The sequence below is a fragment of the Labeo rohita genome, chromosome 23, assembly GCF_022985175.1.
Source record: "Labeo rohita strain BAU-BD-2019 chromosome 23, IGBB_LRoh.1.0, whole genome shotgun sequence".
In the NCBI taxonomy this organism is placed as follows: domain Eukaryota; kingdom Metazoa; phylum Chordata; class Actinopteri; order Cypriniformes; family Cyprinidae; genus Labeo; species Labeo rohita.
Genome location: NC_066891.1, coordinates 1,993,172 through 2,012,408, shown reverse-complemented (window position 1 = coordinate 2,012,408; position 19,237 = coordinate 1,993,172). Strand labels below are relative to the sequence as shown.

Here is a 19,237-nt window from a genome sequence, read left to right as displayed (position 1 = left end):
TGGTCTGTGTTATTTTAACATATAAAAGTTGATTCTTTCTTTTCGTACATCCAGTCAGCCAATAGTTTTTGTATTCTATAAAATAGTCTCAATTATATGCTCTATACCAGGGGTGGCGAACTCCGGTCCTGGAGCACAGTTTAGCTACAACCCCTATTAAATCTCACCTGCCTGTTACTTTCTAGAAACCTTTCAGACCTTGATTAGCTTGTTCAGGTGTGTTTGATTAGGGTTGAAGTAAAACTATGCAGGGCTGCAGCTCTCGAGGACCGATGTTCGCCACCCTTGCTCTATACAGTAATTTGAGAGTCACTGTGATTCTGTGTTTTTCTCAGGAGGTGGATAAGGTTTGGTTGTGTTTGACTGAAAGCCTGGATTCGGTCTGTAGCATTGGGGATCAACTCTCGGAACAGAGACACCACAGAGCTATGATGATGATTGTAATTCTTCAGGTAATGTTCTTTCTTTAATGTTTTTACCTTTTCATGACTTTTGTCTGCCATGTCAGTACCTGATACAAAAAAGACGCTTTCAAATCACTCAAGAGTCACTTGCTTCAATTTGTTGTGCTTTACATTATATCCAAAACAATGTGTTTTTGCAAGAAAAGCTTTGTTTGTTTTGTTTGGTGTAAATGTAATCCATTTTGAAGCCATTGTTTCATCACTGCTCTATGAGGTCTTACTTTAATTAGCGTATTTGCCTTAAATTGATTTCTAGGACACTTTTTAACTTAATGAAGGGCAGTATTTTCCTAACTTTACTAAATGTACACGTCATCATTTACATCAAAATTTTACATTTTATCAATACATTCAGTTAGAATAACTAGACTCTGTATGGTTGTTACCATTCAAATGAAATCAGTATAAAACTCCCATCTTTCCACTGCAGACACTGAAGCTGCATCCAAAGTGCAATTTAGATGTATTTGCTCAGACTGTATAAAGAAGATAAGAGGTTCCATAAATGCATTTACACAGTAAAATTACAAATGCATAAATAATTTATAAGGTTAATATTTTACTTTTTTTAACACATAAATCTGAAATGTTGGAAAAATGCAATGATAATTTTAAATATGAAACCGAACCACTAGTAGGTGGTGGCAATTCACTGTCTTAATGAGTGAGTCACTACTGATTCAACCAATTCATTCAAAAGGATAATTCATTCAATAAATAAAGCAAGTGGCTGTCTTTATGAATGGTTAACTGAATCATTCTTTAATAAAACACCGCTGTGCATTGCTTGGAGATGCACAACTGTTGTGGCTTTGTTTAGAACTATTTTCGTTAGCAAAAAGAGGTCAGTAGTGTGTCTAAAATGTAAGTCATTTAATATTAGCTACTTGTTTATTTAACTACTGCTGAATAAAATCAATGTCACATTTGCAATTGTGCTGGTGCTTGGTCATGTGATGTTGCTTAGTTAAATCATATTTATCTTTCTTGTTCTCTTGAAGGTATAGGAATACCTTCATTTTATTAAAGAGGCTTAATACTTTAGTACTTTATATAAAATGTAATATTTATTAGTAAGCAAGTTGGTTTGCAAGCATTTGTTATAGAATTTGTTATATAGTCTTCATTCAGATGCTACATTTATTATAATATACACCAAGAACCACAACATTTTGCATGTAATCCCACGTTAACATGTAGAACACAACTACACAAACTATGGACATATTTCACAGTTATTTCATATTATTTCATATATTTCACAATTTCACAGTTTTTGTATTGAACAATATTTTGTAAAGTTATAGCAGACTGTACTATTGAGCAAAGCAATTTTTTTGGTGAAATATATACAACACACAAGCACACACAGTTCATTGTTAATCGGTTGTGCTTAGAAGTTGCTTTCATTATTCTAGCTACATTTATTCTAATATAAACCAAGAACCACAACATTTTGCATGTAATTCCATGTTAACATGTAGAACACAACTACACAAACTATGGACATATTTCACAGTACAACATACAAGAACACACAGTTCATTGTTAATCGGATGTGCTTAGAAGTTGCTTTCATTATTCTAGCAACAGTAGACTTCAGTGCATCATTTTTTAGAAAAGAAAAAAGAAAAAAAAACAGCATTTGTTTTGTCAAGATCATAAGAAGGTTGTTATTATGAGAAAACAAGAAATAAAAATAACAGTAATCCATGACCTCTAAAGCTTCCGCAGAGTCAGCATATCAAGTTAAAAATTTATGTCAGTATTTACAGCATTAAGTTTCCATTTTTGAAAAGGAAAATCCTATTTAGGGTTTTCATGGTCCAGTGTTTGTATCACATTACCTGAATATAGGTGTGATGGAAAATCAAACTGGTTTTAAAGGCAACATATATCATCTTTTTCATCTTCTACAAGAATTGATTCTTTTTTTACTGACAGGTGAGATGATCAGTGGGTTTGAGTTTTTACCTTCATTAACGCCTGGACTAAAATAAGGACAGAGTTTGTCAGTGAAAGTCTGACCAGTGAAAGAGTAGATATGCGATCTGTGCCTCACATCATAAAAAGAGACCAGACCCTCCTCATAATCCACAAACACTCCCACAATCTCAGGTTTTAATCTCAGAGAGAACATGACCACTGGATTATCAAAAACTATATATTGATTCTCATTCTTCACAATCACAGTCCAGAATCCATCCTCAGGAGTCAGTGTGGTCTCCCCCTTTCTGTTAATGGATTCTCTGGCCACTCCTACACTATATTGACTCTTTCCCTTCACCTGCACCTCATAGTAAAATCTCCCTGAATTGAATCCCTCCTTTGCCAGAACACACAAACCAACATCAAATCTCTTTGGGTTTTCTGGGACGTCCTGCTCAGTGTCTCCATGACTGACTTGTTTTCCATCATCAGACAGGATGAGACATGGATTTGCTGTATCAGGATCCAGAGTCAAATCCACTAGATGAGAGATTAGATATTTATCAATCTACTTCACAACAAACGTGTAAAATACAGACTACAAAAGTGTGTTAAAGAAAATGATTTCAGTCACACCGTACCTGCAAACTTCAGTGCACACTTCAACGCTGTGGACACACAGTATAAGATGGTGAGTTATTGTAAGTAAATATAATTAAATCTATGAGACAATCATATTGATTTAAAAATAGGAATGTGAATTTCTTATTTTTGAATAGTATTTTATTAAAGCTCTAATATTTACAATTATTATATCAGTAAAACAAAAATCTTTGTTATTTGAGATGTAAACTGCCTAAATTATTCTTATAAGGAGGGAAAACTTAAGTAGGTTATGTTTTTAGGCAGATTTCTGGTTATATGTTACTAATGTAATTCTTGTGAGTGAAGTATTACACATTGGTACTTAAGTCATGACTCATGTACCTGACATGTCACTAAATGAGTAATAATTCTATGAAAAATAGGTTTCCTTAGTTACTGACAAAAACACTGTATTTGATAATCACGTACCAGTTTGACTGAGTTTTTTACTTAGTGTCTCATGAGTTTTCTTCACTAGTGTCAGAGCTCTATTCATAGGGAGCACATTCACATCAGAGTCGATACTGATCTCAGTCCAGTTCTTGTGTGGACGGCTGTATAGGGAAGAAAAAGTCTACAGCAGGAGAGAGAAAGTTAACTCATTATCCTAGTATGAATTTATTAATGTTTCATTCTGTTCTGTATGATTTCTGAAGATTGGTGAGAAAAGTGGTCAAACTAACCTTTCCCTAATCCTGAAATGAATATAAAACGTAAGATTACTTGCGTAACCCAGGGTCTCTGAAAACACTATGGGAAATGCCTCATTCATGATGATAGACTATAGAAGCACCAGCACCACGTCTGTCCGCAGGGCAGACCAATCACAGCTCATGTCCTGGAACCCACCCCCTTCCTATATATGCCACTGTGGTCCCTGAAACAGCGTTCTAAGATACCAGTGGTAAGATACCACAATCTGTTTTCAGAGAACCAGGGAAAAGACCTGGCAAAAATGAAAGGTAACCTCTCATTTCATTCACGAGTTGGCTTTGAGAACTGCATGAGCCATAGGAGGTGCAGTGACATCCATACAGTAAAATCTGATTTTTATTCTGTGTTTTTACAAAGCTTTCAGTTGCAGCTGAATAACATGAGCAAAAATCAGCAGCCTGCAGTACACTTAGGCCTAAGAGGAACTTTGCCTATGGTTTTAACAAAAAATACCACAGCAAAAACAACTAGACTAATATAAATTTCAAACACAAGACATGTAAACAGTAAGTAATAAAATAGGAACAAGCAAATAAATTAGCAATAGCATAAATAAACCCAATTGAGCAAATTGCAGGTACAGAAATTTAAATCAAAAGTTTAAAACCACTGCATAGTTTTCTTTTCATAAATTAAACATAGATTAATCCTCATTAAAGTTTTGATGTTCAGTCAAGATCAATGAATGATTTTTTTGTTTTTGGATTAACACAAATGACACGCAGCATGTTTATTAGGCTGCTGTCTCTTTAAGACCGAATGCAGACACAGATCCAAAAAGTACTGTTACATGTGCATTTTCTTTCTCGTCTGTTTACTTTCACTTTCACAAAAAACGTCTGTTTATGATGATATACGGATGTATTTTTGTACATATTGGGCGGTAAATGTCAAAGAAGTCAGATCCTGCCAAGGACAACCTTTTCTGCAGTGGAAATGCATGGAATGGTTCGAGAACAGACACAGGCCGAGAACCCACACCGGGACTGCTGTTCTCTGTGCTCGCGCTTCAAATGTGTGTGCTGCACGCAAATAGTGGGCAACTTCTCTCCCGTCTTGCATCTGAATTGTTTGATTTTAAACTTCAACTTAAAATCAAATTAAAATGCGAATGAAGGAATCGTTAAGCGGAACCAAAATGCATGCGTCTTTTCAAATACCTGGTTATTGGAAATTTGGAACCGGTTCTAAAATGATACCTAACCCTACCCACAGCTGTATCCACCTTATTTTTCCCATAAGAGTGGGATGTTTTGTGTCTGGCTTCCGGTCTCATCCACTTCCAGCTATTTTTAGCGGCACAAAAATCTTGTTTTGCTGCTTGATATTGCAAACTAGTTTGTCCTACCATATTATCTTAATGTATTGTCTTAATTATGAACACACTGGTTTGTAGTGCAAACTCTTTTACCGTTTACTGGATTTCAGTTTTCTTCTCGTTATTTCCCTATGGCGGATTATGAACTGGATGTCTAACACATTACAAGAAAACAGTTTACTTCCGCACTGAAAAATAAGGTGGATAGGCCAGCTCAGATGCCTCCATCATCTGGAAACGTGCTGTGAAGAGAATGGCTTACCCTTACATTGAGCAGCCCATGAAACAAATAATTGATCATTCTTTTTGAATGATCCTGATACTGAATGAATGATACTGAAATTTTAAAAACAGTCATTTCCCGTTAACATTTGAGAGCTGTTGACTGTGAATGGCTACAATGATCAGCGCTTCATGCTCTTCATCAAGAACACTGCATCTGTATGTAAGAAAGGGGTGGGTTCCTGGTCATGAGCTTTCATTGCTCTGCCCTACGGAAAGGCGTGGTGTGATTGGTGCTCCCATACTTTATCACGCCTGAGGCATTTCCCATTTCCCAGACTGCGAGTGATTGTTTGAAACGGAACTATAGACATATTTAAAAATAAATGCATAAATAAAAAAAGGCAAAACTACAAAATTAAAAATTAAAATAAAAAAACTAACAGTATAATAGCATAATTATAATAAAACTATTAATATCTGAATGATGCTAAAATAAAACTGCTCTGTGCAGGAGAAAAAAAAACCTCACCACCTTCAAAGATGTCTTGTAAAGGAAAAAAAATTGCAAATAGATAAAGTGCATAAACACTTAAGTCTATTTTGGATGTTTTCTTTCCACTACTTGAAACATGTTATAGAATTTTAAAAATCTCAACTTTGACCAGTGCTTAAAAAGCAATGTTTTTGTCTGTAGCATCTTAACTCATTTACATAATTTGATTTTAATTACTGCTTCTTTTTATTCTGTAATGACCAATGAGGCAAGAGAGGGCGGACTTAAAATGTTTCTAAACTAAAAATGTTTTTTTTTGCCCCATTTGTTTTGTTTTACCTCTTACAGTTATGTTATGTACATATAATTATAATATTTACAATATACAGCATGGGTTTTAATAATGTCTTGTGGGGCGGGGGGGTGTCTAACAGACCTGTATGAGGTGCAGATGATCGTCAGTGTGTGAGAGCTGCTCCAGCTCAGTGTTTCTCCTCTTCAGGTCAGTGATTTCCTGCTGCAGCTCTTTAATGAGATCTTCAGCCTGTTTCTCTGCTGCTTTCTGCTGTTCCTCCATCATCTTCAGCAGCTCAGACTGACAGCTCTCAATGGAGCGGATCAGATCAGTGAAGAGCTCAACACTGGCTGATTTCTCTTTCTCTGTGTTCCTCTGATGAATGAGATCAATTAGCAAATTCATTTGTTTTTATACATTTATTTAAAGTCAACATTAAATGGGCAATTCTTTTTTTTTTTTTTAATGGAATATTGCAGTGTTTATTATAAATGATTTATCTGTGCGCATCATTATTTTTTATTTATGTGCCGGTGTAATCTTTAATCAAAAAACCTTAATAAATGACCAAATTAAATCCCATCCTGTATATATATTTTTTTCCTGTTCGAGAAGCCATTTCACTCAGATATACGTCACAATAGGAAGAAGAAGACAATCGCAACTTCCATTTCATGATGACTTTAAAGAAATAGTTCACTCAAAAATTTAATTTCTTATTTACTGGTTTCATGTTACTTGAAAAACATTCAATTCAGCACCTTCATTGATTATGTATTAAAATATTAAGAAGCTTAATGTTAATTTTTATAATTCAGTCACTCACCTTTCTCTCCTCTACTGAGTGCTGGATCTCTTGAATCTTCTTCATTCTGTTCTGGATCATCTCCTGCACGTTTGTCTGTGTCTGAACCTGCTGATTCTACAGACAGAGAAAAACAGACATTTATCAATGATTTTAGCTTTCCATTTTCTGAGAAATTTCAGGGTAAAGCTGCGGTCACACTAGACTTAGAGCATGCAAAATTTCTTTGGAAGCTGCAGCGGTTGTGATTAAAAAAAAAAAACAAAAAACAAGTACATAATTAGAGTATATTACATAATGCTCATGATCAGATTACAGTTACTTTATAATTCATTTTTAACATGTCTTGATGTATCGATCTTCTGTTGGTCACACAGGTACATGTTCTACAAATTTACCACCGTGGCTTTTCATAGTGTGTTGTTTGTATCTCTTGCCTTCTTCTGTTGACTCTCCTCCTCTATAGGAACAGTGTTGTGGTTCCTGTGGTCTCCTTCAGTGCAGAACAGACACACACATGTCTGATCATCTCTGCAGAACAGCTCCAGAGGTCTCTCATGTTTCTGGCATATATAATTCTCCAGATTTTTCACAGCATTGATCAGTTTGTGTTTCTTTAGATGTGGGACTCTGTGATGAGGCTCCAGGTGAGTCTCACAGTAAGAGCTTTGACATGTCAGGCAGGATTTCACAGCTTTCTGCTTTCTTCCATCACAGAAGTCACACAACACCTCAGATCCTCCTAGCTTCTCCTCAAAATGTTGTGCAACACTCTCAGCATTGTATTCAGGGGTGCCGCTATTGTTTCTGGGCTCCCTGAATAGCATATTGACTTGGGCCTTCTGTAAAGATCGCGTTCGGGGGAGTGGGACCGGAGGCTGATTTGTCCAACTTTGTAGAGATTGTGATCGAAAGAATTGAGGTTGGTTTGTCCCCCTCTGTAGAGGTTGAGTTTCAGGGTTTCCCTCTCCAAACAAGGCCCTTTGAATCATCCTCACCTTCCCCCCCATTATTGCACCCCTGGATGTATTCATCTTGAGATCAGGTCTTCTGCTGAATGTTTCTTTGCAGGATGGACAGAAGCAAGTCTGCAAAAATTTATGTTGCATATTAACAGTGATTCAAACTAAACTTATGAACCACTTTTTTAATCAAAGTAGGCATAAAGCAATGCATAACAGCAGTTACCGGCAGGAAGTTAAGACGGTGTTGACCTTTCTTCACCACTAAAACCTCACTCCGCTATAAGCTCTGCCCCGACTTCCTGTCTGAGACTGTGGGTCTGGTGCTTCAGATGGCTCTGTGGCACTGCAGTAGATTTTGAGAAACTGAATAAACTAAACTAATTATCTTTCGGTTTTTACAACAGTATTTTAATGCTAAGATTTTTTTTTTTTTAATAAAAAAAAAAAAAAAAAAACACATAAAAAAGGGTGTAAGTGCAATATTTCAACCAAATAGTCCACTAAATACCTTTAAACACCAGGTGTTATTTTTGTAATTATTTTTGTAAAGGTGTTATTTTGGACTTTTTTTTTCTTCATTCTGTCTGCAGTTTAAATACCTGTTTCCTGCTCTCTGACAGCACACATCAAACTCTGCTTTACAGCCAAATAAATTACATATTATTTTGACATACTTTCTGATACTGCTTTATGCTATTACAGTACTGAACTAGTTATTTTATTTCCATCACTTACCTGTGAGTGAATATCAGGTCTAATAGGTTGAGGTTTCTGAAGCTGTTGTTGTTTGAAAGGCTTCCTGTTAATCTGTTTCACTTCACTTTCACTGCAGTCTTTAGATCACTTGTCATAGATGTCATATTGTAGCTCCACCTATAATCTTGAGTATGGAACAGTTTCTTATTGTGTAAACCTAAACATTGTAAGAATGTATGTGCCAAAGGTACAAGAGGTGATTGTCTTTAGAAACATTTTTTGTTATGCTGGTTGATAGCAATCATTAAGTTAAGTGGTCTAATTGTATTTCTATATTTAAATATATTCTGTGGAAGGTGCAGGACCAAGAAATGTTTTGTGTCGATATACGAAACGGTTTTCATTTAATGCATCAACAAATTTGTTGGAAAGATGTCAAACTTCATCTGAGGCTGTATCTTTGCAAAGCTTTGACATATTTACACCAAACTATGTATGTGCCATCATTACATCACACGGACCATGCCATATCAATTTGGTCATGCCACCTATTGGTCAGAAATGAAACTTCCAAAAATGATAATAACTTCTGATTGTATTAGCATATTGCAATGAAACTGGTCTCAAAACATTCCTTGGGTCATGCCGACAACATACATACCAATTATACCATGTTGGCCAAACTTTCTTTCCATTTTGATTCCACCGTTTTGATTAATGTAATCTACTTGTTCAAACTCCTCCTAGACCGTTGGTCAGATTTTTACCAAATTTGACTCAAATCATCTTCAGACTGTGCTGACAGAAAGTTATGGATTTCATGTTAATGGACAAAACTGTCACAGATTTTAGCCTTGATGCCAAAATGACTCTGACGCTGACTCTGTAAGCTTTGACATAATGACACCAAGCCTTCCTAAATGACACCACCATTTAGATGGTGAAAAGTGATAACCCATTAAATCTAGTGATTAGTAGTTGTATTTATGATTTTTCAGCCATTTCAACTGATATCATTCTAAAATGGCTTTAATTACTCATTGCTGTAGTCGGTCTGTTGCTCCTTTGCATGCTTAGCTCCTCATTCTGTGTCTTTTATGCTTGGCCCTGCAGTTGCTGCTTGCAGCTATATTTTTATATTTCCTTTCTGGTTGTGACCTTGGATGCATGTTTGTGTACATTTTTCCTTGCGTGATCCACATGTATGTTGACGAATGTGATGACGCATGAGGCGTTATATTATACTTGGGGAAAATACGCCATCTTCTCGTCTCCCGTGCATTATAAGCACCAGACAGTTTTCCTATTCTGGGCTGTTGAACATTTCATCTCGGTGTTACAATTGTAGTAATGTTGTCTTTGGTCGTTTAGTCTGTGTGCGTTCATGCGTTCAGGGGTGTGGCTTTGGGCGGTGATTTGTAGGAAGGATGGCACATTCACTTTCAGTGCTATCAGGCTAAATTTAGCATTTTCCAAGGTCTCCTATTGCACCTTTAATGTATGATTTTTAATGTATAATGACTGCTCAGTCAGCCAGCAGTTCAAGTAAGACCTTCTTTCTGTTTCTGAAGTCTCTAAAGGCTTCACAGCCAATTAAATGAACAATAACGTGCTGATACTATTTTGACTTTTAAATTAGTGAACTGTCTCCTGCATTTCCATCACTTACCTTTCAGTGAACATCAGCTATGATCACTAGATTCAGAGTGTCATAATATTCTATCTGAAGAGGCTTTCAGTTGTTCATCTGTTTAGTTTCACCTTTACTGAAGTATTTTACTCGGCTGCAATGATGGCATACAGTAGCCCTGCCCATATTCATGAATGTGCATATGCATATGTATTTAATTTATTGTTATTGACAGTAGTGGCAAAGATCAAGTTACTGCAACATAATGTAACATTATTGTAACTTACCTTGTTTTCCTGAATCTCATACAAGGAAATAAAATATGATGAATGTAAAAGTAAATGCTGGGTTGTTTCAAATTTGGGTGAATTATGGACAAAAAATTGTTAGGATTTACCATAATTTTACCAAATTTGGGCTGAAACAACCCAGCATTTTTTTGTGTATCAACTCCTTGAAAGAAAGAAAGACAAAAAGAAAAAGGAAAAATGTGTGCAGAGTTAAGCAGTGCATTAATTTGATTAGAAACAAATAGGCCTGGTTTCACAGACAGGGCTTACACTAAGCAAGGACTAGGCCGTAGTTCAATTAGGACATTTAAGTAATTTGTATAAACGTGCCTTAGAAAAGGAAAACATTACTGGTGTTCATCTTGAGACAAAACAAAGGCATTGATATTAAGATCAGTCAGTGCAAGTTTCTTTCAGGTGAAACAGCTCAGACTTACATTTTAGTCTAGGACTAGGCTTAAACCTTGTCTGTGAACCCTGGGGATAACATATTCACGTTGATACGCAGTATAGTCAAGTCACCTTTATTTATATAGCACTTTATACAAAACTGATTGTCAATGCAGCTTTATAGTGTCAAACAGGAAAATGGTTTGTCAATAATACAAGAGCACAATAACAGTCAATTTTCAGTTTAAGTCAGTTCATTGTTGATTCAGTGATGTCGTCTTCATCCAGTTCAGCTGTACGCAAACTGAATAATTAAAAACATAAATGAGTAAATCTCCTATACATATTTTTGATTCTTCGTTTTCTTTTCTGACATACTATAGTTCTTGTTAAAACATACTAGACATGCATGTTCTGTGCATTTTTAGTACATATTTATTTTGTTCATCGGAAGTCTACTCCGTCTGTTAACATATATGTACAGGCTGCACATCAGCGAAAATGACAATAGCATTTAGTGCAAGTGGCGCAGCAAAGATCAAAACCACCGCATAAGGTGATGCTCATGTATTACAGTATTCATGTATTATTGACTATTACACAGCTGCATCACAGACTTTTCTCTGGTTATTGTGCACCAAAATGTCTGAATTGGCAGCTGCTTTTGTCAAACATCACTTGATGATTTGACAGTCAAGATCTAGTTCAAGAAACCACTGTAACAAGTGTTGAACAATGTTTTGTTCCATATAGAGGGATTGGGAATGCAGAATGTTACCCAACAATACCCGAACATAGGTGTGATATAAGTCCAGCTGTTTTTAAAAGCAACTTAAATCATAAAATAGATAATCTTTTAGAATTTTATTTTTATATTCTAGAGGAATTTATTCTCTTGTTTTGACAGGTGTGATGATCAGTGGGTTTGAGTTTTTACCTTCTTCATTATGGCCTGGACTAAAGTATGGGTAGAGTTTGTCAGTGAAAGTCTGACCAATGAAAGAGTAGATATGAGATCTGGAGCCCACATCATAAAAAGAGACCAGACCCTCCTCATAATCCACAAACACTCCCACAGCCTTAGGTTTCCCTCTCTGAGGGAACATGACAACTGGATTATCAAAAACTATATAGTGGTTCTCATTCTTCACAATCACAGTCCAGAATCCATCCTCAGGAGTCAGTGTGGTCTCCCCCGTCCTGTTAATGGATTCTTTGGCCACTCCTAAAATCCATTCAGTCTTTCCCTTCACCTGCACCTCATAGTAAAATCTCCCTGAACTGAATCCCTCTTTTGCCAGAACACACAAGCCAACATCAAAGCTCTTGTCTGGCTCAATGTCTCCATGACGGACTTGTTTTCCATCATCAGACAGGATGAGATACGGATGCGCTGTATCAGGATCCAGAGTCACATCCACTAGATGAGAGATCAGACATTATCAGTCAACCTCACAAATGTTCATATGTATATAATACAGACTATAAAGAAAATGGTGTCAGTCACTCTGTACCTGCAAACTTCTGCACAAACTTCAATGCTGTGGACACAGATGACAATATGAGATGATGAATTATTAAAAGTAAATATAGTTTAAGTCTATGAGACAGTCATATATGGGGTTAAAAAATAGGAATGTGAAGCTTGTATTTTTATTTAAGCTGTAATATTTACAATTATTATTAAATCAGTAAAACTACGATCTTTTGGTATTTGACTTGTAAAGGTTATGTTTTCAGTTTGTGTTATTAATGTAATTCTTGTAAGTGAAGTTTACACATGGATAGTTAGGTCAAGTAAGTTAAAATACTTTTTAACTGGTTATGATGAGGTGAAGTTTGGATAGGATTTCACATAGAGTTAGTAAATAAGTTTATTACACCAGTTGCTAATGCAATGCTAATATGGAGTGTTTTATGGTTATTTTTAAAATGGTGCAATCCTTTACAATCTGAGACTAAATTACTGTCTGTAATATTCAATTGGATTTAACTGAGAATATTCCTTGAAAATAGATTTTCTTAAAGTTACTGACAAAAAAATAAAATATTTAATTTGATAATCACATACCAGTTTGACTGAGTTTTTTATTTAGTGTCTCATGAGTTTTCTTTACTAGAGTCAGAGCTCTGTTCATAGGGAGCACATTCACATCAGAGTCGATACTGATCTCAGTCCAGTTCTTGTGTGGACGGCTGTATAGCGAAGAGAAAGTCTACAGCAGAAGAGAGAGAATTTTTTTTTAAAAAATGACAACACAACAAAATTACTAAAACTTTAACTAAAATTACAATAAAACATATTAAAAATAAGAAAACTAACCCACAAGGCTATTGGCGCCGACAGTTTAGTTCTGTTTTAGTGTTGGTTTTGATCATGTTTTTGTCTGTAGTGTCTTGCCTTAACTCATTTACATAATGTGAATTTTTTTTTTTAAATTACTACCACTTTCTGTTCTGTATTGATCAGTGAGGCATGGAAGAGGACACTGAAAATGTTTCTAAACTTCAAACACATTTTTGTTTGCATTTGTATTGTTTTACTACTTACATAATTATTTTAAGTACATATTATATTATTTACAACACACTGATTGGTTTTTAATGATATTTTTAGGGAGAGAAAACTGTGGCCAGACCTGTAGTAGGTGCAGATGATCGTCAGTGTGTGAGAGCTGCTCCAGCTCAGTGTTTCTCCTCTTCAGGTCAGTGATTTCCTGCTGCAGCTCTTTAATGAGATCTTCAGCCTGTTTCTCTGCTGCTTTCTGCTGTTCCTCCGTCATCTTCAGCAGCTCAGACTGACATCTCTCAATGGAGCGGATCAGATCAGTGAAGAGCTCAACACTGGCTGATTTCTCTTTCTCTGTGTTCCTCTGATGAATGAGAACAATTATCAGGCTAATCTATTATGTGTTTACATGCATGTTTAAAGGATGCACTGAAAAATGCTCTCATCGTCTACAGAAATCATGTTATCTGAAATGTGTTGTATCCATTTATTTCAGAAACTTTATTGAGCAGATTGAAATGCACTGCTCAAAAAGTAAACAAATGAAATTAAATATGATAAAAAAAAATAAGGGAACACTTAATCATCACAGTATAACACCAAGCCAGTTAAACTTAAGGGGGAGTCAACAGCAAGATTTGTCTTTAGTTTTGTGTTTAGTTAGGGTCCCTTTCAGTACCTGTAGCATAAGGCAGTATCTGCTACCCAATCAGGTTGCACAGGTACTCCATCTCCTCCAAGATACCCAGCTCCTTTGTGCAAGAAGGAAGAGTAGGAGCTTTGCCAGAGAATGTGGGCTGTACACACCACTGACCTACGTCATGAGTGGCTTTGATGAAATTTGATGAAAGTTCAATCACTCTATAATTACATTTTCTGTGCAGTTTTGAATCCAGCCCTCACTGGGTTAATTTTGGTTTCAATGAACCATTGTCACATCATTTTGTTCTCAATGAATTACACAATATGTATAAAATGATCAACTTGAATATTTCATTCATCTTGATCCAGTGTGTGATTTTAGTGTCCACTTAATTTTTTGAGCAATGTATCAGTTTTACCTTTTTAAGTTGCACTTACTTTTCTCAGTTCTACTGAGTGCTGGATCTCTTGAATCTTCTTCATTCTGTCCTGGATCATCTGCTGCACATCTATCTTTGTCTTAACCAGCTTATTCTACACAAACAGAAGAACATATATATGACTAAATTTACCTTTCTGTCTTCTGACTAAATGTTTTATTTGTATACTGATTTTGAAAACTAAAGACCCCAGTGTTTTGTTTTGTGACCTTCTGTTGACTCTCCTCCTCTATAGGAACAGTGTTGTGGTTCCTGTGGTCTCCTTCAGTGCAGGACAGACACACACGCGTCTGATCATCTCTGCAGAACAGCTCCAGAGGTCTCTCGTGTCTCTGGCATATATAATCATCCAGATTTTCCACAGCGTTGATCAGTTTGTGTTTCTTTAGACGTGGGACTCTGTGATGAGGCTCCAGGTGAGTCTCACAGTAAGAGCTTTGACACGTCAGACAGGACTTCACAGCTTTCTGCTTTCTTTCATCACAGAAGTCACAAAACACCTCAGATCGTCCCAGATTGAGCTTCTCCTTAAAGTGTTGCACAACACTCTCAGGTTTGTATTTAGGGGTGTCGCTATAGTTTGTATTGACTTGGGCCCACAGTGGAGATCGCAGTCGGGTGACTGGGAGCGGGCGTTGGTTTGTCCCCCTTGGTAGAGATTGCGTTCGGGAGAGGGGGATCTGGCGTTGGTTTGTCCCCCTCGGCAGACATTGCGAGCCAGGGACCTCTTCTCTAAACAGGGCCCTTTGAATCATCCTCACCTTCCCCCCCATTACAGTCCCCCTGGTTGTATTAATCTTGAGATCAGGTCTTCTGCTGAATGTTTCTTTACAGAATGGACAGAAGCAGGTCTGTGTGTTTGTCCAGACGTTGTTTAGGCATGCTCTGCAGAAGTTGTGTCCACATGGAGTGGTGACTGGATCAGTGAACACATCCAGACAGATGGAGCAATGGAGCTCCTCATTTATTGGACCACTGTAGGATGCCATGACTGAAAAGGTAAGTAATGACAATATATCAAATACATTTCTGGATAATTCCAATAAGTCTACTATTTTTATGTACAGGGTGAAAGTTTAGTTGGTTAGCACATAGCTCTAATTCACAAGTAGACATGTATACTGACAAAATATGTCTTTCATGGAACCTATAAATTATGTAATTTATAGAGGTATAGTGCACATGAAAAAAAAGATGACGACATGTAGATGTGTATTTATAGGTGTCTTGCATAAGTCAAGCAACTGCCACTGAGATGAATGAGAATGCAACAGCTTTTATTCAGGAATTATAGACTTCCTTATCTTTTGATAATGTTTACCTTGAGAGCCTAAATGAGTTTGCAAGGAATACAAAGTACAGTGCTTTCCCTGGATTCTGTTTTGCACAAATTCTTTAAAATAATATAGGGGAATGCGGGGGCACGACCTAACACTCAGGGTTCAGAGGATAATTTTTTTTATCCACGTTAATTTCACACTTGTTTTGTACAAATATGTCGCTTTGTTTCATAATTACGGTGTATACATTTTTCGTTATTTACCTTTAAAGAAAGGAAGTGAAATGTGACAACATGCCCGTATGTGGGGTACATTGTAACATGAGGGGCGCGTTGTAACATGACCATATGACAGCCTAAAATGTCATCTGATCGAATGAAAAATATATATACGACACACTAAAATATTTTGTCAATAAAAACAAAATGATTAATTTTTCAAAAATTTAAAAAATCTAATTTTTTGAGGTTTACAATGAACACATAGCAACCATGCGTGGGACACAGCTGTACAGTATAGTTCAAACAATGTGCACAAATAGATGAAACATTCAGACATTCCAAAAAAACAAAACAAAGCTGATAAGTAACAGCTTGGCAATTAAAATAATAGCAGATTTGTCTCATTTTAAATGAATACTAAAAACTGAGAAGAAAAATTTACTTTAGCCAGAAATGCACTTTTACTATGGCAAAATAAATGTTCAGTTAATGTTCAATAAATGTGAAAAATAAGACGTGATCACGAGAAGAAAAAAAAGTGGTTATGTCGAGATCACAAAAGAAACAAAAAATGACAAAAAAAGTATAATCCATTGCCCCTTAGAAATTACGTACAGAACTTCTGTATAGTCCTCATCAAACAAACTTTTAATAAATTTAAATACTGCTTCTGATAATACAGCTTCATATGGTATTAAATACCGAGCTAATTCTTACATGTCTGTTACTTACCTGTAAGTGAATATAAGATGTGATCACTAGTTTTAGTGTTTGAATAAAAAGCTTGTTGTTTGAAGAAGTTTCCAACTCAACTTAAGTTTCATCTACACTGAAGTCTTTCAGTTTCACTTTTCTTTACGTTTTCATGTCAATGTAGGGCAGTGTTTCTTAAAGTGTGGGGCGCGCCCCTCTGGTGGGGAACAGAGACGTGACAAGTGGGGTGCGAAATACAGGGGGACTTTTTTGTTTATTCATTTATTTTTTTTTATTTGTGTTATTAAATTTATTAATTCATTTATTTAATTACCATACACCCAAAACAAAACAAAGACACATTTAAACGTAATCCTAAATTAAAACAACATCAGCGAACGAATGGCATTGAAAATGTCACGTGGAACCACAGTACTTTACGACAGTGATTTTACGTCGGAGTAATTGAAGCGGAATGATTAAATGTGGAGAGGCGGTACACAGTTGCAGGTATAATTAAAATGGATAGGTTTGTTACGCGGAACGAAAAGAAAACTGGAGATTCGGCGCCGGCAGAGAAAACCAAGACAGACAGTAGACCTAATCATCAAAAAGGCCAACCAAAAAGAAAATATGATGAGGCATATCTTGCTCTTGGATTTACAGCTGGTGTGGTGGGGGCAGATGAGAGACCTGTATGTGTTCTGTGTCTCAAAACTTTAGCTGCAGACAGCATGAGACCCAACAAATTAAGATGGCATTTAGAGACAAAACATCCCAAACACATGAATAAACCGCTTGACTTCTTCCAAAGAAAACTCTCGGAATATCGTCAACAGGAAAGTCGAATGGTAAAATCTACCTCAGTTAATAAAAATGCACAGATGGCTTCTTTCAAAGTTGCGTACAGGATTGCCCGTTGCAAGAAACCACACACGATAGCTGAGCAGCTCATTCTCCCCGCTACTCTTGACATGGTGTCAGTTATGCTGGATGAGACGAGTGCTGCCAAATTGAAAACTATACCCCTGTCAAACGATACCGTTGCAAAACGTATATGCGACATTTCAAATGATCTCGAGGACCAACTCGTGGAAAAACTAAGAGACACACGATTTGCACTGCAAGTAGACGAGGCTACTGTCAGCAATCAAGATTGTTTGTTTATTTCATATGTCCGTTTTGTATGCTCTGAGTCACTGAGAGAGGATTTGCTGTTTTGCAAGTATGTCCAAACCAGGGCGACGGCTGATGAACTCTTTAAGATTCTTGACAGTTATCTCACAGAACATGGTCTGAAATGGGAAAACTGTATAGGCTTTTGTTCTGACGGTGCTCAGACGATGGCAGGAAAAAGAAAAGGACTGCAAGCACTTATAAAAAGGGTCGCCCCAGAAGCGCAATGGACACACTGTGTTATTCACAGGGAAGCTCTGGCATCAAAGCATCTCAGCCCCGAACTTAACGACGTCTTGACTGTCGTTGTGAGCGCAGTCAATTTCATCAAAACCCGGCCCCTGAAAGCGCGACTGTTCTCCGCACTTTGTGAGGAGATGGGAGCTGATCATACAGCCGTGTTATTTCACAGCGATGCAAGGTGGCTGTCCCGTGGCAAAGTGTTGTCGCAAGTTTTTAGCTTAGAGCGGAGATTCTGGCTTTCTTGGAAGCGGAACGTGTGTATGACATTTCAGGCAAGTTCAGGGATGAACAATTTCTAATGAAACTGGCCTATCTTAGCGATCTATTTGGAAAGCTAAACGAATTAAATCTTCAGCTTCAAGGCAAAGACAAGCACCTACCTCACCTAGCAGACAAGATCACTGCATTTATCTGAAAGCTTGATGTATGGGGCAGGCACCTTGATGAAGGAAATACTGCTGCCTTTGAGAATCTGCATGAAATTTCTGAAACCAGTACCTCCGGAGCCACCACAGTGATCCCTTGTATCAAACTGCATCTGTACATTGACACAATTGTTTCAAAAATACTTTCCAAACAACAGCATGCAGTATGACTGGATTATCGATCCATTTAATACACCAGGTTTGTATTTGAGTTTTATTTACTTTATTTTTTGTTGTTTTTAATTATGACTTTTTATTATAGTTATATATTGTACACTTATTTATAATATACTGTTTAATATATTGCTGTCAAACTCATTTTATCTGCAGCACCTGCAGATTTCAGCTCTGCAGAAGAGGACCAATACATTGAGATGACGAGTGACTCCACTTTTAGGCTGAGGTTTCCAGCTCAGACACTGAGTGAATTCTGGCTTGGAGTGGAGAAAGAGTATCCACTCATTGGGCAGAGGAGTCTGGCCATTCTTCTTCCTTTTGCTACATCCTACCTTTGTGAGATCAGATTTTCAGCTGTTGCTTCACTGAAAACAAAATACAGATCTCATCTTAGAATTGAGCATGACTTGAGAGTGGCAGTATCAAGCCTTCAACCTCATTTTGAAAACATGTGTGCTACAAAACAGGCTCATTGCAGCCACTAAAATAGTAAAAAAAAAAAATAAAGTAATATAATATATAAAATATAAAGAAAACACAACACTTTTATTTTCTTTGTTTCTAAATTGAGT

At 36.6% G+C, this 19,237-nt stretch overlaps 3 protein-coding genes across 3 annotated transcripts in view; all 3 read right to left on the bottom strand.

The window, feature by feature from the left end:
* Nucleotides 1-19,237, bottom strand: part of LOC127154548 (E3 ubiquitin-protein ligase TRIM39-like) — a 239,635-nt gene that overhangs the window by 206,540 nt on the left and 13,858 nt on the right. The window lies entirely within an intron of this gene.
* Nucleotides 1,592-8,641, bottom strand: LOC127154544 (E3 ubiquitin-protein ligase TRIM39-like). Its single transcript, XM_051096144.1, has 7 exons — nucleotides 8,589-8,641; nucleotides 7,326-7,976; nucleotides 6,910-7,005; nucleotides 6,225-6,458; nucleotides 3,468-3,612; nucleotides 3,035-3,061; nucleotides 1,592-2,933 (listed from the first exon to the last, which is right to left on the bottom strand). Exons 2-7 carry the CDS (start codon nucleotides 7,920-7,922, stop codon nucleotides 2,371-2,373), a joined length of 1,662 nt encoding a protein of 553 aa, XP_050952101.1. The 5' UTR covers nucleotides 7,923-7,976; nucleotides 8,589-8,641; the 3' UTR covers nucleotides 1,592-2,370.
* LOC127154546 (E3 ubiquitin-protein ligase TRIM39) lies at nucleotides 11,114-16,821 on the bottom strand. Its single transcript, XM_051096146.1, has 8 exons — nucleotides 16,684-16,821; nucleotides 15,227-15,441; nucleotides 14,639-14,998; nucleotides 14,449-14,544; nucleotides 13,499-13,732; nucleotides 12,931-13,075; nucleotides 12,374-12,400; nucleotides 11,114-12,279 (listed from the first exon to the last, which is right to left on the bottom strand). The coding sequence occupies exons 2-8, from the start codon at nucleotides 15,437-15,439 to the stop codon at nucleotides 11,747-11,749; spliced, it is 1,608 nt and encodes a 535-aa protein (XP_050952103.1). The 5' UTR covers nucleotides 15,440-15,441; nucleotides 16,684-16,821; the 3' UTR covers nucleotides 11,114-11,746.

Bases quoted from the DNA above. Each gene is read 5' to 3' on its own strand.
- LOC127154546 (XM_051096146.1), bottom strand. From the start codon at position 15,439: ATGGCATCCTACAGTGGTCCAATAAATGAGGAGCTCCATTGCTCCATC. The intron at 12,401-12,930 runs GTATGTGATTAT...CTGTGTCCACAG, and splicing joins TAAAAAACTCAGTCAAACTG to CATTGAAGTTTGTGCAGAAG. The intron at 12,280-12,373 runs GTACAGAGTGAC...TCTCTCATCTAG, and splicing joins GTTTGTGCAGAAGTTTGCAG to TGGATGTGACTCTGGATCCT.
- LOC127154544 (XM_051096144.1), bottom strand. From the start codon at position 7,922: ATGAATACATCCAGGGGTGCAATAATGGGGGGGAAGGTGAGGATGATT. The intron at 7,006-7,325 runs GCAAGAGATACA...CTCTGTCTGTAG, and splicing joins AGGAGAGTCAACAGAAGAAG to AATCAGCAGGTTCAGACACA. The intron at 3,613-6,224 runs GTCTGTTAGACA...CTCCTGCTGTAG, and splicing joins ATCATCTGCACCTCATACAG to ACTTTTTCTTCCCTATACAG.